Here is a 25,417-nt window from a genome sequence, read left to right on the forward strand (position 1 = left end):
AAAAAAAAAAAAAGAAAAATGAAGATCACTAATAAATGTCAGGTATTATATTGAAGTAAAAAACATACATAGGCAGCTACAAACACAATTACAAAAGCTGACCAGGTAATGTAGTTTATAGACGTCATTTCGAGGACTCGAACCCTGTTCCTGAGTGTAGAAGAGGTGGAGTCTAAATGTAAAGTGACACTGCTGGGAGGAGAAATAGTTACTTCCCCAAAACACAGTCACTTGTGAATCTTCTCATACTTTTGAACATGTCACAATCCACAAGTTGATACTCTTAATACGAACTGGTTCTCCTGAATGGAGTCCGACAGTTTGCTGGGGGAAAGTGTCAACGCAGAGTCCGCCGACTATGGCACCCGGTGGGGCTCGAGGCGCGGAGGGGCTCCGGGGGACCGGCGGATGTCCTTCAAGGTGGTGGGAGAGTCTTGCACTGTCCAGAGGGAGGCAGGTACGTTCCTGTGGACGCGAGACTTTCAAAAATAGCAGTTAATAAATTTATGTATCAGCAAAATAGTGCTTGAGATATGACAACTGAAGTACAAAACTAGCCTTTTTCATGTTTTTTATTCATATCATGACGTCGTCACACAGCCAACGTGTACTTTGTGAAATCAGAGCACCTATGGTTAGTATGTAATATGTCCTCTATACCACCTGGATCACATCTGTACGTCAAACTAACATTCAGGAGGGAAACGTTTTTAACACGCTTAATTATTAGAATATTTTTAAATGGACAACACATTCATCAATACAATAAGGTTCCCCAGAAATATTAAATATGTGGATTTTATGTCATCACAAGAATATATGACTTTTGAAATGGGTTCCGGTTTATGTTCCATCTACATACTTATCGATGATCTATCTTATCTGACCTTGATATGCTTCATCTCTAGTGCAGATGTTACTTCCTGGGTCGAAAACATGCTTGAAACTTTCGTTTTCGACTCCAAGCAGTGAAGTGTAGAACCGAGTGTTACCTACAGAGGGCAGTGTGGTCTTACATTGTTGTGGTGTCGATGAAGGATTTTTTGTTTTTGCTGGACCAAGCTCGTCGCAAAGCGTGGGATTCCTGTGCTGATGTGTTTGAGGTTTGAAGAGGGGTGAATGCAAGGTGCTGCTGCTCATGTACACCCTCTTATGGTATTTTATTTATACGTTTAATGTTATTGCACTACTTGTATCTAATCCATATCATTTGATACAGCATTAAACATTTTGATCATGGATGCCAATCTCAAGTAGACAGCAGGTAGAAGCAAATTAGAACTTCTAAACTTCATATTAGTTTGTCTGAATATCATCTTTTACTTGATACATGTTCAACCCCTCAATTAAACTTTCAATTTATTCATTGAGAAACTCGAGATCAGTTTAGATTCTGCCTCCGATCTTGTACTCGTCTCACCGATATTCTAATCTAGGAAAGGTAAACTTTACTAATCATACTCTTCCTATCTCTGGGGTCTTTTCATTTGATTTGAAGTGAACCTTTTAAGCGGAGCTCTTCAAATAAACAGACAATATAACTGCAGCGTTGACTAGGTAGAAATAGGAACCCTTGAGAGAAGAAATCAATGAGGCAGAACCCAGCCAGATACTTATTAAAACAAGTATTTCTAGCTAGGCCAGAATCCGTGCCACCTCTAACAAACCTCTGATAAGTTATTTCCATTTTGAGTATGCCAGTAAACAGTGAAGTGACTAAAATCAGTTTTTCCCCTCAAATCAAAATCAGACAGAAAGGAATACTGAAGTAAATTATGTAAATTTCAGTTTAGTAAATTCTAGTTTAGCTAAGGTAGCAAATATAGCAATAATATGTATAAAGGCATAATGTTTAAGAGCATTCATCTAAAGAAAGTAATTAGTTCTCTTTGTGAAGACATGGCTAGCACAAGAGAAGAAGTAAAATGATTTGAAAACAAATCAAGAGTAGGACACAAATGGGATTGAGCCCAGCAATGAGAATGAGAATCAAACAGAGCGATGACGAAAGAAGTCATTCTGCCGAATAAAAAAAGTCCAGAAAAAAGCTAATGACTCTGTGGCAGATCCAACAATAGTAGGAGAAAACAACTCAACAATTCCAAAACGGTTTATACTTGCAAGTATGGAAGAAACAATGAAGTACAAGAGATGACATTCTGACAATGTGTAGGAGGTATCAGTGTCATTTAAACAAAGCTGGCTCTCAGGTGCTGATCATGTCTGTCATTAGGAGGGGGAAGTGAACTATCAAAATAAAACAGAAAGAAGGAAGAACTCGGACATTAGTGTCAACAAGTATTCACTTGACAATGATCTTGAGATATTAACTACTTAATATGTGTGTTAATAAAAAAAAAGTAATACATCGTTATCATTTGTGAGATATGTCTTTCTTATATCCTGTTTATCAGAAATATAATGTATCTTACAATACACACCTCACATCTAATTACATTATAGAAAAAAAATAGGCAAACAGAGATTCTCCAAAAAGACCATTAAAAGCCTTGATTAAGTATGGGAAACACAAGCTCTTTTGCTCATCTGTACTCTTGAGGGTGATGAAGGAACACTAAATCCTTAATTTTGACAAGGCCAAACTACAAGGCAAATGACCACGACAATTTTCTGTCTTATTTTAGGTTGTCCTTCAGCCATTCAATGGCTTGATCCTGCATATTATTGTCCTCAAGGGTTTATTTATATTAAGAGCTTTTCATAATGCTCCCAGACACTAGCTCTGACTATATACCCAGCGGCAGAAGCCACTCACACACGTCACACAAACAAACACACAATTGCTCCTAACTGTGTCAGTCACAGGTAAACACAGTTAGTGTCAACTGCAGGGCCAACTTTATGTACCGTGACTGTTGATAAAGGCTGCCAAGCCAAAAGAAAGACGGAACACAATTAAACAAAAAACCCTTATGTGAGAAACAAAAAAAATACTTACAAAGAGGACAATCCAAAGAAGAAGAAAAATGACATTGCAGTTATAATGAGTAATGGTTGCAGTAACATTTCTCAACCATTAGTGTCCTTTAAATATTTTTAATTTGACCTCATTTTTTAAGTAAAAGGCAGCTCGCGGCCTCTAGGCCACAACCTAACTCAATTTTTCCATTGTGTCAGCTTGCCCAGGATAGATTTTAAGTTATTTATGAAATGTAATTTCCATAAGGTGTAAAAATATGGTAAAAAAAAGAAATGTTTGGTATTAAAGAAAATAAATTATTGGATTAAAAAAAAATTGGAGGTAAGAAAGCAACGGCAAAATTACGAAGATGAAGAATTATAGACTGACTTGTCGTGTTCATCACAACATTATTATGCATCTCTGGCTCTGGCTGTTTGTTCACTCCTGTTTGTCTGCTCACCTGTAGTTGTCTCACATGAATCAGTACTGCATTGCCTCATATCTGTATTACTCAGGAAGTGTACAAAAATGGTGATTTGGGTAGATTATTTTGCCCCCCTTTTATCTTTGAAAGCTCACAGAACCTTACTGGACTACTTTGTGAAAACAAGCCATTAATTTAACACAATAATGAAACCTTTATATATTTTGTAGCCTGTGGAGAATGCAGTACTTCAAAAAGCCTGTTTGGAATAATTGTACGGTGTGACAGAGCAAAGACCAGTGTCCAATGTCGTTGTAGAAGTTCAATTAATACAGCAGCAAAGACCTTACCATAGGAAAAATGTGTTGCTCATCTGTTGTTCAATCTCATCTCTTGAGATCAATTTGAGATTCTCATATTCATATCATTCTGTGATCATTTGCTTCTGAATTACTTCTCCCAAAGCACCCTTTGGCGCAAGACATAAGCTAAAAAGAGACAAGACCCCAGTAAGACAAAAGAGGTTGAATTGAAGAAACCATTTGAGCGATACCCTTGATCTTAATTATGTCTGATAACCTTTGAATGACAATTAAAGAGAATAAAATGAGATGGATCTGAGAAGTATTAGCATTAAAACAGATCTTACGAAATTTCATCCAGAGCTGGGGATTAAACTGGCAGCCTTTCAGGCCATGGGCCAACACTCTACCATCTGAGCAATAACACTCCATACTTGTGCTATACATGATAATGATTGTCTCACAGTGAGCACTGTGCAACACACCTGATCCAGGATTTATTTAAATTAATCAATTAATAACCACACTGTACTTCATATTTGTTTATTTGTTTATTTTATTTGAACTTGAATTCCCATCCATACAAAAGAGAAACCAGTGAATCGTCACTTGTTTCATCATAGTGCAAATCTAGCATTGAACTAATTTTTATTTTGAAAATAATATACAGGCCTGCTCTGGCCCTACATTTGTTGACAAAGGCTTTCTTGAGCTCATGTTGAGATTAATTTGACAGCTTGCACTCCTCTCATTTTTTTGTTTTGCTGATCCACTAGAAAAGAGATAACTGGTGGCACAGTATGTCTCATTTTTTCTCTTAGTTGAGATCGGGAAAAGAGACAGCTGCGAGAGAATCTAGAGAACTTGCACAGTGCTCACTGTGAGACTTAATTCTCAGGAGACACATTTGAGAAGAATGAGAAAACCCCTTTTGTCTCAATTAGTGCTCATTTATATGTAGTCGATGTAAATGTGACATAAATAAGATCTCATCTTTAATTTTGCTTTGCTATGGGTTGTTTTATGAGCAGTCATTTGATCACTTCAAATATTTAACATCAAAACCATTGGCCCTGTCGTTTACATGGCACATCTAAATCCCCCATTAAAGGACAATTTTGTACTTTCCAAAAAAAAAAGGTCCAACCATTTTCACACTGGGTAACCCAAAACAGGGGGGGGGGGGGGGGGGTTAATACCCACCCATCTTTCCTGACATCTTGACTAGCCTCTCTGTCTGTGAGTGAAGAGGAGTCATTGTGGAAGTTTAGTCACCTCCTTCCTGACAGCTTCCTTGTTGCTGTGAGGTAACCTACTCAGTTTACAGCAGTGACTATCCTGAACGATGATTCATCTTACTATTGTATTATTATTATTATTTTTTTTTTTTTGTGAATGATTGCAGCACTGGAGACCAAATGCAGATTCTTACCAGAGCTTAGGGAACTAGTCTCGCTCTGTAGGTACTGTTTTTAAAGGGGCCCTTGTTATCATCACTATCACAACTAGAATCATTTCTCAGATCCAGTTGATGATATGTTAGGTGATATATTTATAAATGTAAGTAAGTAAGTAAGAATGTAATATTTGTAGAGCCCTTTTCTAGACCAGGGTTACAAAGCGCTTAAACAATTAAAACAATACTCAATAAAACATATACTTAAAAGGTCAAGACACCACCGAGACAAAGAGTCTTGGAGAATCAAGGAAACGTCTGCACAAATGAAAATGTCTTTAGATGTTTCTTGAAGGAGTCAGTAGACTCCATCAAACACAGAGAGAGAGGAAGATCATTCCAAAGCTTGGGAGCAACAGCCTGGAAGGATTTCTCTCCTCTGGTCCTGAAACGTGTGCGAGGAACCATCAGTAGATTCTGATCAACAGACCTCAGAGCCCGAGCTGGGGTGTAAGGCTGGATCAGATCACTGATGTAAGTAAAGTGAATGTATAATATGTATACTGTCTAAATCTTTGGTAAATACAGTACATCTCCCTGTGGCAGTTATGTTTTATAGCTTCAATGGAGCATCAGAAATATATCACAGTACAGTATTATAAGAATATAACTAGTTCACCTTTCCAGCAATAGGAGAATAGACCTCTATTGTCAAAACCGTGCTACAGGTAAAAGATTATTGATGAGGTGTTCCTGGCCTATCAACAATACATCTGAAACAAAAATAAAAGAAGGAATGGCAGTAATTCAACAAAAAAATATTTTTGTCACACCTTAATAATTCATTTCCGTTCATACATCTGTTTTTAAAGTGTGAAGCAGAGTTAAAGGTTACTCGTGATAATCTCAATGGTAAATGTTTAATCACATTGGCATTTGCACATAGCATCAGCACGGTACAGAATTAAAACATTTTAACCAAAGACTTTAACAATTTATTGATAAATTAATGGTTTCATTTGTCGCTGCAGAGTAATTTGACAACCCTAGCATTGTGTTAAACAAGTGGATATCAAACATACGCCAGATAAAATTTCTTATTTTGTATACGCGGACATCAGTCCTTTCATTAAATAAATGTCTACATCTGACTAAAAATACAACATTAATTATTGATGTGACTTTATTCATCCGTCTCAAATACTGTACCACGGACAAAACAACAATGCTCATGATGAACTTTCACAAGTTGACCTTTTATATCTGCAAATATTGAGATAAGGTAACAATACTGCAACCCACTGCATTGTCACTTCACAAAAAGCCCATGACAAGAGCAGCAAGAGCACAGATAAGATAAACTGAAATATATTTATATTTTTTATGGATGTTTTGACAAGTGGTATATCTTCAACTCTGGAATTTCCATGAGAAAGTTATGAAGTTGAGCTTATCCCCATGGCCACTGTGGGCCATCAAACCCCTACCTGCGGAATTGTCTGGTGTGTGAGTACTTCTACTCGTTCGTCAAGATAGCTCAATGTTATGTGTTGTCAGGCATTATTTATTTTTTTGTTTGGCTGATGCATTTCATTTCTTGAATTCTTACCATTGTGATTACTGAAGTTCTGTCCTGGTGTTTTTAATCGTTACCTAACATGTTGAAATGTATTTTTGAATTTTAAGCTAACAATCAAATAAAACATCCCTGTGTCTTTTAAGATTGTTCCTATAATACCATTTGTCAAGAAAACGGTGATGAATCTGCTGAATCATTTTGTCTTGCTGCAATAGTTAGGTCATTTTAAATGTCTATGTTACATTTCTTGACTTAACACTAAAAATGTCAGCGACCACTAGTGTAGGAAATTGACAAAAACTGAACTATTTACCTCCTGAAATTAATTCATAGCATTGAGACTATATAGTCATATAACCAGCTGGATTTGCCGAATATCCTGTTATCATTACTAGGCCACACCTTCACTGCTCCTCTCCAGAGTCGGTTTTCCCACATTTTGCCTCTGGCAAAAGAATAAAATTGTCAGACAAATAGTCACTCCTGCTGCTTATCTATCTAAGACGAAGATTATTTTCCATTTTGTTGAAGTTTGACGGGATGTTGAGACTTCTAGTTTCAGAGGTGGAAATGTCGATGGCATTCAGTGAACCTCGTTGAGACCTGTGGACCATCTTCAATCCTGTTTACACTCTAAAAACCTGGAATCGCTCCCAGATGGTGTTCGGACTCTCACTGTGTGCTCTGTCCACAGATAATGAGGAACTATCTATTCAACAAGCTGTTGTCTTCATAGAAGATGCCATCAAGGTAAGTTCAGAGACTACTGGGTTATTAAGGGGGGAATGACGAGGCCTTGTGATCACCTGCAGTGTGTTGTTTTTAAGAACAAGCTTTGAACTGAACTTTGAGTCTGGTATTGTAAATTGACAGAAGAGACTAGTGTTCTGTTGATATTGAAGAGTGTTTATGTAGAATTGCATTTCAAAGCTTCATTATTTATACAGTATTTTGCAGAATTCCACCTTTTTAATACATTAACCTTTAACAACTGTTATATTTTTTCCATTGTTCCTCATGTTTTTACATTTGTTTCATATATCAATAATTTAACTATGCTTATAAATCATAATCATCAAAAAAAATTGGTCTTGTATTGATAGATTGATATTTCTTATACTTTCGTCTTTGGGGAAATCAGCCTATTCAACCATTTTTTCCTTCTCTCTCATTATTAACTGTAAAAAGGGCTTTTCAAGAGCTAATCGTTTTATAACAAAACCAGGTAGTAAATATATTGATTGATTTATTATGCCAAAAATGTCTGTGAACTGCTTTTGGTGGTAAACGGTGGTTCATGGCAAACGCTATACAAGTATAAGATTTTTACAATGATGATGCCAATTAACTTTGCTTTTATTTATTATTTATTCACAGTTAAAAGGGTAGTAAGTTGTAAGTCTAAAAGCTGTCTCAAATCCCGCACAATGGCGCTCTTCCCAAGAAACTCCACTATGATGTGGTGTTTTGATAGTCTTGGGCTCTGTTAGTCGGATGCATCACTGTCTAGCCTGGATCAGGCCTAATTCACATACAAATCCAACACTCCCACAGGTAACAAACAACTCCACACAGTGTCTGAACTAAAAAAGACTGTTGTCTAAACTCAACAGTGTGAGTATTGAGTAGGATACCTTCTTAGATCCCCCCCCCTTCTTAGATGGATTATAGACATTCTCTATGACTGTCCACAGTCAGGCTAGGCTAGTTTTTCTTCTGAAAACAAACACAAGGTACCCTAGGGCTATGTGTTCAGTCTCACTCTTCACGCCACCAAAAACACGGTGACGTCATTCACAAATTTGCAGATGACACTACTGTGGTGTGGCTGATCCATAGACACTAGACCAGCTTTAGGGCTGGCAAGAAAGCTCTGGACAGGGTCAGAAAGTCATCTAGGAGCTTCATAGGAGTTCAACTGACCTCTCTGTCAGACACCAAAACGCCAAAACAGGGACAGAGATGTAACATCTTGGGCACAACCTGTTCTCGTTGTTGGCCCTGCGAAAAAATAGGCATTAAGAAGCTGCTATTGGAGAATATTAACCACTGGTGGGCTTTTTTCCCTTTGTTTCACATCAGGCAAAAGTTTTTACACAACCTTTTTTACAAAACAAATATTTTGTTTACTAAACTCAATCTTTTCATTTACTTTGAGTTTAAAAAGTTAAAAAAAAAATACATATTATAGTTCAAACTGGTTTACTTTTTTTAGTAAAAATAAAATTAACTTTAGAATACAATCCAATTATTATGAAAACAATGTTATGACTGACTTTATTAAAAAAAAAGAAGTTTATAATCAGGTATCGCAACAAGTACAGTATTAAAAGTGGTAGAATTAATGAAGAATAAATCAAGAAAAACTTTATTCTGTCAATTTGAACATCTATTCAGAGTATTATTGTGTAAATTGCAAGCAAGATAGTACTTATACTGTATTGGTAGGTATTAACCCTTGTGTTATCTCAGGGTTCAAGGTGAATATTTCCAGATCATTCATCTTTATCCAAGAGCAATACAAATGATAAAACAATTACATTTGCTTTTGGGCCTTCGAGTCACCTTGATTCTGAGATCATCACTAATAATGCTTCATCAACCTTGCTTTACATTGCCAAATAAGACAATAAAAAGCTATAAAGTCTCCTGCAAAGCCTTATAAATGCATCATAATGTCTTGTGAATGTGTCCCTAATGGATTACACAATAATTTGAAATAGCCTTCCTTCTCAGGGTGTATGGTGGTTTCAACCTTAAAGATGAGGCAAGGAGTTAGGTCACTCAGTGGGACTCAAAGTAGAATAGCTTACTATTCCCTGGGCAGACCCAGGACACCTTGTCTCCTGTCTTCTTGATTAGATTAGTTGCGTGTTTTCAATTTTTTTATTTTTCTTTTTTTTCCATCTTTCATCATCTGAGTTATTTCCTAAAGTGCTCATGACAGGAGCCCACCGATAATAAAAAAAAATGCTATTGGACTGTGGCTCCGCTCTGATCAAGGAAGAAACATGAAAGAGCATCAATAAGACAATGATCCTGGAGGGACTGGGAAAATAAACCATTTTCCATTCTTTAGCCGCGGGTTCAATGGTGTCCCATTGTGAAACCATTAAGTGATTAAGGGGTGCAGCAGACCTTTTTGAGCCTGTTACGCCTGCTTGGCATTAATGTTGACTTCAGCTTAGAGAATTCCTATGAATCTCAGTGGTTTTTATATTTCTTTTGTTATAAAATTGTAAGAAGAAATATTCATGTATTGCCATTCTATGCTTTGCAACCTTTTGTATGCATGGTGTCTGCAGACAATGTGTCTGAGTCATCCAGCCATGCTGGCTGATGCTGGTGGCTGAGCTGGATGTAGGCGTGGAAAAGGTGATGACGAGTCACTTAAGATCCTCAAAATTGTAGGAGCTATGAGGTGAGCCTTTCTGAGCTCCTATGGAGACAACAAGGTCTCCTGCAGCAGATGATACAAAGCACAGTATGTCTGCCTCTTTGAGGGGTGGTATTGAATTGGACAAAGCCATCCACCATACAATAAGGCACATAAGCAGCAGCCATTAACCGCCAATGGTGAACTATGGTCTTTTGGTCTTTTTCTGACAGCAGTTTGCTCATGTCTAGATTTTATTTGCTTATCGGAACTACCATGAGTGCACAATATTGTGTTATTTTAACAACTCTTAAAATAGGGAAATTTCAAGAATGCAATGAATAAGCCACATCACCATAAGCCAACAGTGATATTATTAATTGTAATTGTATCACTGAGAGATACTCCTGTTAATGTGAGTCGAATCCCTACTCTAACAACTTTCTCTCTTATTTTCCAGTATCGGTCGATTAACCACAGAGTCGATGCAAATTCCCTGCGTCTGTACAGATGGTATTATTCAAGAATCTGTCAAGGGTGAGTTGAGGCACTTACTATGAAGTTATGGCCTGATTGTGATTAGTAATTTGGTTTTATTCAAAATAATCAAATAATTTAAACAAGCAAAGGACATTTGTGGATTACTGTACATCGCCCTTATCTTTGTTCAGGCTAATAGGTCTGGCCATCGCATTGGTGTTGTTGCTGGCATTTGTAGAACGTCCCTCTTCTCTGTCCATCTCATCTGACCTGCGACGCCGTTCTCCAGCATGGCAGCCTCCCTGTGGTGTCACCGAGGTCTTCGAGGTGGCCTGCTTAATCATCTTCTGTTTGGACCTGGCCGTGAAGGTGAACCAGCAACAACAAAAGTCAAGAATGTATTTATAGTAGGCCTGCGCGATATGGGCAAATTGTGTGATTTCACTGTGAAGCTGTGGGAGAGAGTCTCCTTCACTGAGACTAAAACTTTTAGGAGATACGAGTGATTTCATTAAATCATAGTACAGAAAACAAGATACATATAAACCACTAGTTACTGTTAAAAATAAGAGCTGCATCTTCATAAAAAACACAGTCAGCTTCTGCATATCTCACACACTTCCATTGTGATGATGAAATGGAAAATGAGATCATAGGCTAAGTAAACTTTAGTGAAGGATTATCATCAAGTGTGTAAATAAGTAAGTAAGTAATGGTTATTTCTAGAGCATCTTTCTAGACCAGGGTCACAAAGCGCTTTAACAATCACAAACAATACACAGTTAAAATATATACTTCAAAGATCAAGACACATAAGACAGACACAGGAGTCCCATATAATCAGGGAAAAGCCTGCACAAATAAGAATGTCTTAAGATGTTGCTTGAAAGAGTCAGTAGACTCCATAAAGCTCAGAGTGAGAGGAAGATTGTTCAAAAGCTTAGGAGCAATAGCCTAAAAGACAGATGGATAAAGAAAAGAGTGAGGAAGGAAAGGATACAGTGAGAGAAAATAGGAGAGAATAGAGTAGGATAGTATAGAGTAACAGCAAATCGAAAAGTTTATAGAGTGACTTGGGATAAAGTTGCCAAATAGAAGCATATAGATTGGGAATAGGATTGGACCAAGAACATCACCTTGTGGGACACCATATCTGACTTTAGTGTGTGTCGATGACAGGCGGTTAAAATGAACATAATGCTTATAGATAAGATTAAAACCAGTTTAAAGCAGTCCCAGTTATACCTATTTGGTGTTCTAGTCTTTGAAGAAGAATTTGGTGGTCAACAGTGTTAAATGTAGTACTGAGGTCCAGAAGAACAAGTACTGAACCACAAAGTTCTAATATGCTTTCATAATTGTCATATAATTTGTACCAGGGGAACAGATCACCAGTTGGTTGGATATGGTATGAGTCCTCTAGCTAGTGAACAGCTCAATTTTCAGTCAACTGGGGGATAGGTTGTGACAGATTCCTTGATGACCTCATCAAGTGCATTCAGTGCATCATGATTATGTTTGGTTATCTATCTGTCTTTATAACAGTACTCATTTGGTAAGTATAACAGGCTATGTATTGAACTTTGTTTTTTAAAGTTGACATCTTTCTTATTACCAGAGCTATTTGATTGGCTGGGAGCAATTCCGGAAGAACAAGTGGCTGATTAGCTACACAGTGGTGCTATCGGTCTCCATCATCGATTGGGTTTTGTCCATCAGCATGGAATGTGATGAGGTAAAGAATGAATCCCTCTTGCTTTTAATAATGTGGATACGTTTACATACATTTAATCGTTATGTTGTAACTGCTTGCAGATAGACAGATGTTTTAAATTACAGGTTTCGTATCTCTAATTCTGATCCAAGCTTGCCTCGAACCATGGTGAATCAGTCTGAGTGGAATGTTGATTGTGAATGTGTAGTCAAACGTTCACACTCTTAGATCAAGCGAGTAACTAATACTTTATATTTTGATTATCTTTTATCATTCATTTAAGTATGGTGTATACGTATAGTGTATAATAATTTTAATCTAACAGTTTCATACAATGAATTGGGTTTGTAATAAATAAGCAGGTATAACCATAGCTGCTAGTATCTTTATTGGTTGTTTGATGCCACAGACCGAAAGACAAAGACTCTTGAAACTTTATTGATCAAACATTTTTCAACTAAAGTTTTTTCTCATTGAAAATATCTTTTTGATATTTGTTAATTTGAATGTATGTGTATAATAAAATACAGTTTATTGTGTGTATAATAAGCTAAGTTTCTTTCTCCTTTCATACATATTTCAATTCAATTTTATTCCATTTTATTGTAGTAGTTGTGTTAGCTGATTTCTTTTATCTGGCTTCATGGACAAGTAGAGTTGGGTTTCATCAGCATAACAGTGAAAGTTTATAGAGTGTCTTCTGATCAAGTCCTCTAGTGGGAGCATATAGATTGTGAATAGGATTGGACCAAGAACAGAACCTTGTGGGACACCATAGCTGACATGTACATAGTGCGTTCTATCAGACAGGTAAGATTTAAACCAGTTTAGAGTTCCACGTATGCCTATATGGTTTATTAGCGCCTGTAGAAGGATTTGGTGGTCAACAGTGTCAAATGCAGCACTGAGATCTAGAAGAACAAGAACTGAAACACGGCCCTGAACAGAGGCCATCCGAAGGTCGTTACTTACCCTAACCAGGGCGGTCTATGGGCTGTGGTGTTCCCTAAAACCAGACTGAAACACCTCAAATTGATCATTGTCATGGAGATAATCACAGGGCTGACTTGTTACCACTTTCTCCAGAATTTTTGAAATGAGGACGATGAAGATTTGCACCAATAATAGCTAATGCAGAATAACTACCTTAGTTATCAGTTTTGTTCTAAATCGTTTTAATTTTAATTCCATTATGCGGAGATGGTTAGGAGTGTATTATTAAAATTGAGTTTTTGAAGGATAATCCCAGTGACATCAGTTCAACACAATCTGTAAAACATTAAATTCTTAACTTCAGTAAGAAAGACCAAGAAACGGCACTGACCTGATCCCTAATGAATTGCCTTGGGCTAATTCCCCAAAGAACACCATGTGTAGCTCTGCCTCCTAGACAAAGAATCTATGAGGATTGCAAAGTATGTTGCCAAAGACAATGTTTTATTTACTGGGGGTTTGTTATGATTATTAAAACCGCTTTTTTTTTTAATCCAAATATTCAATAATCATATCAACCAAAAGATGATGAGGAGTACCAGGACAGATTTGCTGATTAGTGCAGATTCTGATTTTGTATAATGATTTCCCCAAGAATTGCCATGAAGTTATTTACAATATAAAACAAAATGTCAATGAGTTTTTTGTACCTCAGGGTTACTGTATATTCTGTGGAAAAAGTAACAATTTCATTTAAACAAAACAAAATTAAATTAAACTTTTTTTTGACCTCCATCAAACTAGAAACTGAGAGTGCGTCGTCTACTTCGTCCTTTCTTTCTCCTGCAAAATTCCTCACTGATGAAGAAGACCCTGAAATGCATCAAGAGGACCCTGCCAGAGATAGCAAGGTAACATATGCAGTATCCATTTTCATAATTGCATAGCAAAATACCTATATTTTATTTATTTTATTGCATCCTTTCCACTTGTTGTTAGCAGGTTGATACTCAACATGAGATACATAAAGACATAAATGTAGGTCAAGGTAAATTAAATATAATTAACCAACAAATAATTGCTTAATAATTGATGGGATTATGACTGATAACATTTCTCTGTACAGCCAGCGAGTATAAAAGTGTCATAGTTTCCAGTGACAAGAAAGACAAGAAAGATTTATGCGTGTGTTCTTTGTCCCTAGTGTGATCCTGCTGCTGGCCCTTCACCTTGCCATCTTCACCATGATCGGGATGCTGCTCTTCCCAAAAACAGAGGTGAATTCTTAACTAAAGTAGAGTGGCTATTATAGTGATTTTACACTTATTGACACTAGTTTTGCAAAAACGTTGTTACTTTCTCAATTTTGTTTGTGTTAAACTACTTGTCATGGGACGTTTTATAGGGTTGTTGAGTGTAATGTAAAATACCGTTTGTTTTGTGACATATTTCTGGAGTGTAGTTGTGTCACAGAACTACAATGTGTTTTTACAATGAAACAGATCTAGTTTGAATTAGTTTAATTATTTACATTTTAATCCTACTGCCTACATAACCATTCATGATTCTAGGCATTCAAACAAAAATGCAATTAGAGATTAGGCACTCCTTCACTAAAGGCTAATATTTTTTGTATTTTTCTTCAGGATCCTGAAAAAAATGTAGAATGGGAGCAGCATTTCAGGAATCTGCCAAACGCACTCACATCTCTGCTGGTGTTGCTCACCACAGCCAACAACCCTGATGGTAAGTCACGCTGTCAGCAAGTGCCTTTGGTGTCTTATGTTCAACACATCCCTCTGCCACAGTTATGATCCCTGCCTACTCGCTGAACAGGGCCTACTCTATTTTCTTCGCCCTGTACAGCATCATCGGTAAGTTAAGCACAGTTGATTAAGCACAGCTAACAAATGGAAACACATTGTTTTATGTTCATGTGCTTTTCTTAAGGAACATTCTGTCTGATGAATCTTCTGACCGCCATCATCTATAACCAGTTCAGAGGATACTTACTGGTAATTGTCGCCAGGCCAAGGCTTTAGTGGTCAAATGTGTGTTCTGCAAAAAAGCTCTGTTCTAACTACTGTAGTTCCTGATGAGCTGCAGGTTTACAGTGTCAAGAGAGTCAATAAATGACAAGACAAAAAATGAATGTAGACTATGGGTGGAGGGGACTATTTAATCTTACTGACTTGTTCAAACAGCCAAGATGTGGATATGAAATGCATCAATTCAAATTATAATCTCAAATATCAATATATATTTACAAGGGGAACAGCCTTCCTGAAATGTATTATTTTGGTTCAGTATTCTTTCATGAATTAACTTGTGCTGTTTAGATGGCGGTCCAGGCCTCCATCATCCGCAGAAGACTTGGGATCCGAGCAGCTTATCAAGTCCTCAGCTGCAAAGAACACTCAGAGTAAGCACAAGCGCTCAGTCACATATGCAGTCATGCCTTAATGTATTCATCACTCCTATAAACATGTCTACTCCCAAAGTAGACTGACTCACACATAAACCAACAACTCCAGACACACCTTAAAGCATGAACACATGATTAAGGAAACAGAACTCACGCAATTAACGCACACACACACATCTTCACACGTAAAACAGGAAACACACAACACAGCTTCACTAATACACAAACAGTTTAAAGACTAGAGACTATTCAATTAAAAAAACATTATAATTTGTAATTGTGAAGAAGCAACTAGACTGATGTGTTGAGTGTTTGTTGAAGTCTGCTCCGTATTTCCTTTCATTCCAGAGAGCATGTTTGTGTTGATTCAGCGCTGCAGGTCATCTCCAGAGTACAGATGCAGAGCTACTACAGAGCTGCCATTGCAGAGGTTAGTCAGCAGATTTAACTTTGCAGCTACATGGCACACAAGTCGATGTATAGTTTCCATTTCTCTGTTGTCCTTTTGTGAGAGTGTGAATAGATCACACCTATAACTATATCAATTACTTTGACAGTCTTTGACATCGGGTCTTTGAAAATCACAAACAATACAAAACAGATATAATCATTTTAACAAAATTAAATAAATAGAAGCTGTTCTTCCGTCTGGATGCTGCAGATTGAAGAGTGAATTTGCAGGGTATGTGAGGTTTAAGTTACTTTAAGGTGGAAAGAGGCTAACTTGATGTGACAACCATGGAAAGGAAAAGAAGAATGAACATAGAACTATTTTTTTTTGTTTGTTTTAGAAGGTGCGCCAGTATGCCACACCTGGTCACATGAATCGAGAACAATTTATGAAGATTTTAGATGAGCTCGACAAAGATCGGATCAAGGAGGTAATGTTGCTCTACATCAATGAATTATACGTGTAATGCCTTGGTTATTGTTCATTGTGTGTGTGTGTGTGTGTGTGTGTGTGTGTGTGTGTGTGTGTGTGTGTGTGTGTGTGTGTGTGTGTGTGTGTGTGTGTGTGTATCAGCACCCACCTCTGCCGGACTATGAATCTCCAGCTCTACAGAAACTTCAAGTGGTCTTCAGTCACTACTACCTCACTGTCTTTGGAAATGTAGTGGCCCTAGCCAACGTCATGTGTATATGTGTAAGTAGCACAAAGATGTATAGAATATATATATGAAATTATATATATTTTCTTATGGAAATACATGATTAAGTGACTCTTAAACACTGGTTTATAATGAGGAGTATGAGGAGTTCAAGTTTATATTCCAAATTATCTTCATGAACCCTGTTCAATGCAAGTTTTATATTTTTCAAAAACACAAGGGTACTGTATGATTGTATTCTATGCACCGGTTAAAGCGTAATCTAGAAGGAATTAAACTAACAGGGATTTACTAAATGAGAACAATTGAATGAAGGATTGGTGAACTATATGGAAACATATATATTTATATATATTCATTATTGTTACTGAGGCCACCTTAGAAGCTCTAATCACTCTGCTTTGTAAAATATTTTACATTGTTGTTTTTTCTAAATATAGGTTATTTCCTTTTTCTATTTCAGTATTTGCTTATCTTATCTGCTCCACTCTTCCTCTCAATTTCTTCCAGACTGTGCTGGTGCTGAATTCAGAGCTGGAAACCTCAAAGAGAAACAACTTCTATATGGAGGTGAGCTCGACTTTGTATGTTCAAGTCTTGAGTGTTGAAGGTGTAACTCCTACCACTATTTAGAACCACAAATATTTTTGTCTGTGTCTGATATCGGGGTTTGAGAAATAGAGCTTTCTCCCGGAGACAGCTACAGCTGTGTGAAATGAAAATATAAGGAAATCACATGGAATTTATTTTTCTAAAATTCAGAAAAAAATAAAAATGTTTAGTAGAAATGGTCTTGAATAACTCAAATTGTTCAATTCATATTACAAGTGCATATATAACACACGCTTCACAACATTGAGGTAGAAAACAGAAGAAAAAAAGCAGTTTAATTTTTATGTGCATACTTTCTATTGTCTAAATGCCTTTATCCTTAAACATAATCTCAAAAAGCATGCTCTTAGTGGATAAATGTAGCAGAATAAAAGTAAAGAAATGTCCCATGAGTATTGGCAAAAAGGGGTATTTGTACTTGCTGTACTAGGAAATAAATGACTTTCTTATTTTCTTACTTTCTTACTTTCTTACCTTCTTGGGTTCTTACTTTCTTAATTTCTTACTTTTCGTGCTTTCTTACTTACTTACTTAAGGAAAAAAACAAAAACCACAAGCGCATTTAAAATATATTACATTGCATGTGCATTTGAAGAGAATGCATTCATGAAATGTTTTTTATTAACGTCTTTCTTTCCTTGTGTAGATCATCAACCTATGCTTTATCCTCTACTACCTCTTTGAAATGAGTGTGAAAATATTTGCCTTCGGCTGGAAGGGCTACATCTCCTACAAGAACAACATATTTGACGGCTTCCTTACCATCCTGCTGCTGGTAAATCTGCTTTTAATAAACACCAACTCTCTGAGAGTTTAGTTTTGAAGTGACTCTGTTCATTGAGTTTCTCTGTATGTTTATTTTCCATTATTTAACTTTTAATGTTTGTAACGGACATTAACTTAATACTTCATTGGCCCCAACAGGCACTCCAGATAACTATATATGCCACCTACAGGCTGCCATTCTCTAGGTTTGAATTTTGTTACTACCTACTTTTCCGTTATAATATCGTTTCTGAAACATAGATGATGTTTCCATGCAAATGTGTGTGATTATACAGGGACCCCCCCGACCATGGAATAATGTCTCTTTGGGAGATGGTCCGCTTCATCAACATGTTGATTGTCTTCAGATTCCTGCGAATCATCCCAAATATCAAGGTACAACCAAGATTCTTCAAGGGTAAATGTTTGAATCCCAATTTAAACTTCTTTTTCAATCAATCATTTTCCTGCAGCTGATGGCTTTGGTTGCAAGCACACTGTTGGACCTGCTAAAAAACCTCAGAGCCTTCGCAGGAATGCTGGTGGTGAGCTTGGATTTTTCCCAACTGGTGCTCATTGATAAAAACGTGCATATATATATTACATTTTGGTATAACTGATCAAGGCAAAAACAATTTTTGTTGCTCCAGTTTGTTACTCTAGAGATCTGTTCTTCAGCTCTGCCACCAAGTCTAGCTCATTAATTGCAACCAAATTGTCTCACCTGATGTGCTACTTCTTCAGCAGGTTGTCACTTCACCCACACCCTCAGTTTAAAGGTCCGGCAGATACATCAGACACATATGGTTTTGAAAATATGTTACAGAATGTCTCCAAATCTATTTTAAAGAACATGACGCACATTAACAAAGTCTGAGTGCTTTACATATTTTATTAACAATTGTTGGAAGAAAAAGTTATTAATGGGTGTCACAATCGTTTGTGAAGATAGATGTACCCTCACAATACAACTATTGTTGGCACACTGCTGCCTAATGACTAAGGTATTTCCTTCACCTTGTTGCAATATATAGCTTGTTAGGCCTTGTTATGGTTGTGTCTTGTGTTCACACGACATATTTCTGAATCAAACAGACTTTGGCCTCGGACTGCAACCCTATTGAGAATACACCCTCACACGTGTACTCTTAGGAGAAAATGCAATTATTTTCATCTGGAAACCACCAAGATATTTATGAACATAGTTATTGAATACAATATAATACATTTGTGTCTGTAATATATAAATGAACAGTAATTAAATGTAGGAACAATATAACTAGTTGTGCACACATCTACTGTCATTATATTCAGAAGTAAATATTGTAACAATGATAGAAGAATGAAAATGTGAAACTATCTGTACTGAAATGAATAACTAAACCAATATAAAGGCCTTTAAAGCTTGAATAGCTTTGAATAATATTTACATTTAGGAGGAAAATCTGAGCTTGCCACACAAGCCTGCATTTTAATGAAAAGGAACGCTTGCCACATCTAAAATATCTAGTTTGGTGATAAGGACTCAGTAGATGTTGTTTCTTCTTGTTGCAGGTTATCTACTATGCGTTTGCAGTGTTTGGGATTTGGCTGTTTGAGGGCGCCATAACACCCCCCTCAGATAGGTATGATGTATGAGTGGAAACATATTTTCCTCACTCAGATTAATACTGTAATTTTTGCTCCATTCAATGTGAATGGAATGTTTTTCTAATCCTTGAATCTTTTAAGTAAAGTAGCTAAATTAATAAAAGACTATCGATCTTATTGTTAAATATCTAATGGATTAACAGTAGAAGTGAAAAGTGGTAAATAAACATATACATACACAAGTTGTTTAGAAAACAACATTTGTTTTGGACACATGATGACAAGAGACAGGGGACATGTTAAATATACAGTGTTTAAAAGCACCAGGTAAAAGAAAAGGACAACAATGGAGTTTTTGTAGTAGCTAATTTAAATTATATTTGTAGAGCGCTTTTCCAGACCAGGGTTACAAAGCGCTTATACAATAAAAACAATACTCAATAAAATATTACTTAAAAGGTCAAGATAACACTGAGAACAACACAGGAGTCTCAGAAAATCAAGGAAAAGCCTGCACGAATAAAATGCCTTCAGATGTTTCTTGAAGGAGTCAGTAGACTCCATCAAGTGCAGTTCAAGGTGAATAACCATTGCATGTATGTGTGTGCATATCTTTGCAAGTTTCCCATCCAACAACACGATGGACAATGTTACATTTACTAACTACACAGCCATATGTGGGACATATGAGCAGCTTGGATACTGGCCCAACAACTTTGACGACTTTGCTGTAAGTAAACAAACAGTAGGGATGCACTAAAATGAAAATAATTATGGTCATTTTTAGTACCATCAGATTTATGGTTATAACTGTGTCTAAAATGTAAGGGCAACTAACGTGTTGAATTAAGCTGCTCTTAAATTAATCTTGGACCTCTATTAACAAAAAGTATTAAAAGTTAATCTCCAGAAAAACAAAGTGTTTTCAGTGGGCGGGCCTTAAGTACATTTTTGAATGTATGTATATTTCAATTAAAAGAGAGTTTTGTACAAACATACTGATGAGTAGAATAGAGGTCCGAAATCTATTTAGACACTTAAATCTACACAGTTGCCGTTTATATAAAATTGAATTGAAATAAATTCTTACAAGGAGAATATTTACAGAGAAATAATAGAAATAATCTTCCACCGATTGTTCCTCACAAGGCCTCTTTGGTGGTTCTATTTGACATCATGGTTGTCAACAACTGGCAGGTGTTTCTGGAGGCCTACAGCCGATATACTACTGGGTAAGAATAAGTCTGTCCTGGTGTAAGCTTCCAACCATGCTGATGTGGATGCTTCTTTTAGATGGTCTAAGGTCTACTTCGTCATCTGGTGGTTCATCTCCTCGGTCATGTGGGTTAACCTGTTTGTGGCTCTCATCATAGAGGTCAGTTCTGTGTTCATGAACTTCTTTGTCATTGTTAAACATTCCTTCTCCGGCTCCCCACATCTCTGGATTGTATTGTATTGCACATTGTTATATTTCAATCGTAATGAAAGCCAAACAAAGTTGTACTTGTTACTTAGTTTGGGGTGAATGAAGTGATAGTCAAAAAGAGGCAACAGCATGTACTTATTTGAGCTGGTAAATAAATAAATTAACAATATGAAGGAATGTAGTCACTGAAAGGCTATAAACAAATATACAAAAAAGATTCCTCAGGAAATCTAGAACTACAAATATTACGTGAATTTCTGTTAATGTTAACTCATATATCTTCCTCAGGTGTATAGCAAGTTCAAATAACCGATAACTCTTTAAATGTTGCTTCCTAAAGTGGCTGATGTTGTCATTATAGTTAAAAAGCTCCTCTTTGTTGGTGTATGAGATCGTCCCAAGGTATCTCAAGGCTGTTGATGATACCAAATATTTGATTGCGTATCTTTGCGCTTAAATTGGAGATGGAATTCTTAAAACAAAAAAAAAAATTTGATGAATGCTAAAAAATCTTCTCTGGCCAGAACTTCATCTTCAAATGGGACCGGAGTCATACCTGCACAGTTTCGGATGTGGAGAAGATTCGATATCAAACTTCTGTCCAGCTGATGTTCAAGTAGGTGCAGATGCGAACAATTCACAAAGTTTGTAATCACTCATCTGTGTACTGGTTCCTCCATAGAGAGCAAGTCCAGGAGCCGACAGAGGAGGAGTTACTGTGTCAGCTCCACAAGCATCCGCACTTAAACCTACATTGGTGACAAATGTAAGCGCAGCAGAGGGATTCTGCATGTGCTGACTGTGTCGATACTTGACTATTCTTCAAACTTTCATTTGTTCTCGTGAAATGCCATCTGGCCAAAGTAGGTCTAGCAAATCAGATAGTCATGAACAACTCTTGGATACAGCGGCCACTATACCTAAGTTAATATATATCGTTAATATATATCAGATGTATGTGTTCGTTTGTTTGTTTTGTCATGCTCTAATGCTACTGCACAAGTCATAATGATTAATATTTATATTTCATATTAGATCACGTTAAACAAGAGCAATACTAAATTGTTTGTTACATTTGTAAGAACAAAACTTAGTCAATCAATCAAAATAAACCAGAAAATGTGTGTGTCAGAGTGTGGATAAAGAAAAATGTATGGCACACAGGAGTTTTAAAATAATAATGAGTATAATAAGTATTCTAAACACAATTTATAACAAAAACAATGAGAACACAACATTCAGTACCTGCTCAAGACTCAGACTTTAAATACGTTGTAATTGCATCATTTTACTGTTGCATTTATCAAATGTGCAAAAAAACTGTTAAATGTAATACATTATCTTTAGGTGCCTTACACCATTAAAGGTATCAGTTTATAAGGAGCGACTAAGATGAAATGTGCAATCGGATTTGTCAATTCAGCAAATCCATGTCCTGCTAAAGCTGATGAGTGTAAGGTTGAATGGATGAATGACTTGAGGCAAGAGCGTTTGGGTCAGAACACTGAAGAGCAGTGTACTTATGCCAATAGAGGGTATTTGTACTGGCATCAAACTTTTTTCAAGAGCTGAGTAAAATGCATGTTGTATATTCCAGGCTCTAGAGATGTAGTATTGTCATGATGTCATCAGAAATGATGAAAAGCAGAAACAGTGGTTTTCCAATCTTTAACTCCACCCTTTAATCCCGATTGTTGTCATCCACATGTTCTTCACAACAAGGTAAAATAGCTTTTTACCACAACTAAAATCTCTATGTCTCACCCTAGTAGTGCCAAATTGGCAACATTTGACTTTGCTGTTGAGAAAAAAGAACAGAAAGACAAAAATAGAACAGACACTTAGGAGCAATGTTACAAATATAACGTTAAAACCAATAATAATAATAATAATAGTACAGTTTATATAAACAGAAGTTATATTGTATTGTATAGCCTTTAATCAATGTACAACATAGTGTGTAGAATAAAAACATTCTACCCCTGGCAACATAAGAATGTGGAAGTTTTCCTTCTATTTTCTAATTTATTTTACATATAAAACTGAATAAAATTGTGCAATGCACAGTAGATTTGCCAATGTACGTTGCGTATGAGTGAAAAAGTTGTGCTTTGAGTGCCAAAAAAAATAAACTTAACTCAACATGGAATACTTTGTGCTGTAGTCTTAAAAATACATAAATTAAAATGAATTCTATGTCAGATAAGTCATAAGTTTAATTCCTTTTTAAATATGCTGTATGCAAAAAAAAATATGCATACTCAGGTTTACAAGAGAAGTAAAGGGAACACAATGGTCCTTGTTTACAAATTCATGGCAAGCTGAAATAGAATATAGTCTTGATCTATAATTGCATATTTTTTGCTTCGCAGATTAACAATGCTCATGATAACAAATAATTTTCCAAAAAGTTATTATCCTCTCATCTGAATTGATGGCACAAACTGAATCATCTTTGCTCAAGGTAAATACTTGATATTTATTGGTGCCACCCTATAATAGACCTATCCTAAAATATAACATTTTTGTTCATACATGCAGGAAAGACAACATTTTATCATTCTCTTCCATCTCAAACTTAATGTCTCAGTACCCATTCCTCACATTTGCACTGTATGTAAGATTACTGGATTTTCATTTTAATTATGTATTTTTGGTGAGCTATAGTCCGGGATAAGAAGAAATGACAACCATAAAAATTAACACTTTGCTTGTAAAATGAACCTGAATATAACCTGCACTTTTACTTTACAAGCCAAACCTATTTATTAAAAAAGATGACAGACAGATTTCCATTTGAATTTTGAGCAGTCAATATAGGGCCATCTGCTTTTTTTTCTCTAAAGGATTTTGTTGTTTTTTGCATCACATCTTTACGCTGCCTTCTCCAATGTCTTACCATATATTTACTGATGCCAAGTGAGTAAATACCAAGTACCAAGTAAATGCAGCATCTCTTTTTCTTTCTTCAAAAAACAAAATGATAATTCTTAAATTAAAAGTAAAAAAAAATCACATGTGTCTGTGCGTAAATAAAGTACAAATTGACTTTTTTAAAACAAATCAACTGTTGATTTCTTCTTGTTAAACGGCTTCCAGTTCCAGTCCTTGTTTTTTTTTTTATCTCTTTGTCCTGTCTGATCCTCGCAACGACTTCCTGCTAGAGCACACGTGGAGTAATTTTATGCTCCGTCTTTGCAGCAGGGTTTAAAGCGTGTGGACAAGGTATCAGTTTATATTCCGGAAACTACTGTATTTTATTTTTGTGTATGATGTACTTTAATGGGTAGTTATGATCAAGCTGAAATTGAATTTGATTCATTTTAAAATGTACTGGAAATTAAAATCACATGTTTCAGATGTTGTTTCACTTCCACGTGGGATTTACCAGAAAAAAGCAGTACAGTTATTTTACTTTTATTGATATTTTGTTGGCATGGGGCACAATGGACTCTGTATTTGAACTGACCAATATCTGTTGTACACCTTGTACTTCTTGTCTCTAAAACTTTTTTTTTCTTTTGGACTGTACTGTGCACATATATGATTTAAATGTATTTCTTGAAACATGTGACTGAGTGGTGATTTTAGCAAAATTATTCAAACTGGTCTGTGTGAGAGATACTAATAGAAAATAATGGTCAAAACTCAATGCATGTGAGCAATCGTGGCAGGACGGTAATTACTGATATCCCAGACTGAAAGCAAACATGAAAGGGAATATTATTGGTTTGAAGTGAAATAAATCAAGTTAATGACCGCCAGTCATTGGTTCTAATTAATTATTATTAGTTGAATTCTTTATACAAAGACGTACTTAAAGTAGGCCAACAGTGTTAACATAATTTAGTGTAAAACAAAATGGTTTAGGGAGTATTTTAGGGTTCACTTACAATTTTACATGTTATCAGTTTATTGTGTCTTCAGAACATTTGAAAGAAACCACTGGACTCGCAGCTGGTATGGTATTTGTGGGCAAGACATGGGACTCCTTCAAGAGATCTTAATTTTCTGGGACTCCTGTGTTTGTCTTATGTCTCTTGACCTTTTAAAGTATGTATTTTAGCTGTATATTGTTCACTGTCATTTCAATGAACCCATTTTTAAGTAGTAGAAATATTTATTGTTAGCACAAGATAATAACTTGGCAACCATTAGCATCAACCCTTTTGAAAGAAAACTATGTGGTGGTTAAAATTATTAGTTTTGGCATGAATGGGAAAAGACCATCAATATAACATTTTGTGTTTTTATTACATGTGTATTGCCGTGACAAATTTGATTTCAACCTCCACCACAGCATATGTATTTCTGAAAGCCGGGGAGGTCGTTCACTTTGACCCAGAGAAAACACAAGGGATAA

The 25,417-nt window shown here is 36.1% G+C and overlaps 1 protein-coding gene across 1 annotated transcript; it reads left to right on the top strand.

The window, feature by feature from the left end:
* Positions 1-216: 216 nt before the first annotated feature.
* On the top strand, positions 217-24,625 carry tpcn2 (two pore segment channel 2). The gene is made up of 25 exons (XM_087785432.1): positions 217-457; positions 7,319-7,374; positions 10,461-10,537; positions 10,672-10,849; positions 12,099-12,215; positions 13,932-14,038; positions 14,332-14,404; positions 14,774-14,873; positions 14,936-15,001; positions 15,078-15,142; positions 15,467-15,549; positions 15,901-15,982; positions 16,344-16,433; positions 16,577-16,696; positions 17,172-17,231; positions 17,920-18,048; positions 18,198-18,244; positions 18,335-18,434; positions 18,512-18,583; positions 19,593-19,663; positions 20,250-20,358; positions 20,778-20,860; positions 20,922-21,003; positions 21,579-21,670; positions 21,737-24,625. Exons 1-25 carry the CDS (start codon positions 307-309, stop codon positions 21,813-21,815), a joined length of 2,289 nt encoding a protein of 762 aa, XP_087641558.1. The 5' UTR covers positions 217-306; the 3' UTR covers positions 21,816-24,625.
* The last annotated feature ends 792 nt before the right edge of the window (positions 24,626-25,417 follow it).

This window comes from Callionymus lyra, chromosome 2 (genome assembly GCF_982586985.1).
Source record: "Callionymus lyra chromosome 2, fCalLyr1.hap1.1, whole genome shotgun sequence".
Lineage (NCBI taxonomy): Eukaryota > Metazoa > Chordata > Actinopteri > Syngnathiformes > Callionymidae > Callionymus > Callionymus lyra.

Coding starts and splice junctions, on each gene's coding strand:
- tpcn2 (XM_087785432.1), top strand. CDS start 307: ATGGAGTCCGACAGTTTGCTGGGGGAAAGTGTCAACGCAGAGTCCGCC. Junction 7,375..10,460: donor TCATAGAAGATGCCATCAAG/GTAAGTTCAGAG, acceptor CTTATTTTCCAG/TATCGGTCGATTAACCACAG. Junction 18,245..18,334: donor TACAGGCTGCCATTCTCTAG/GTTTGAATTTTG, acceptor GTGATTATACAG/GGACCCCCCCGACCATGGAA.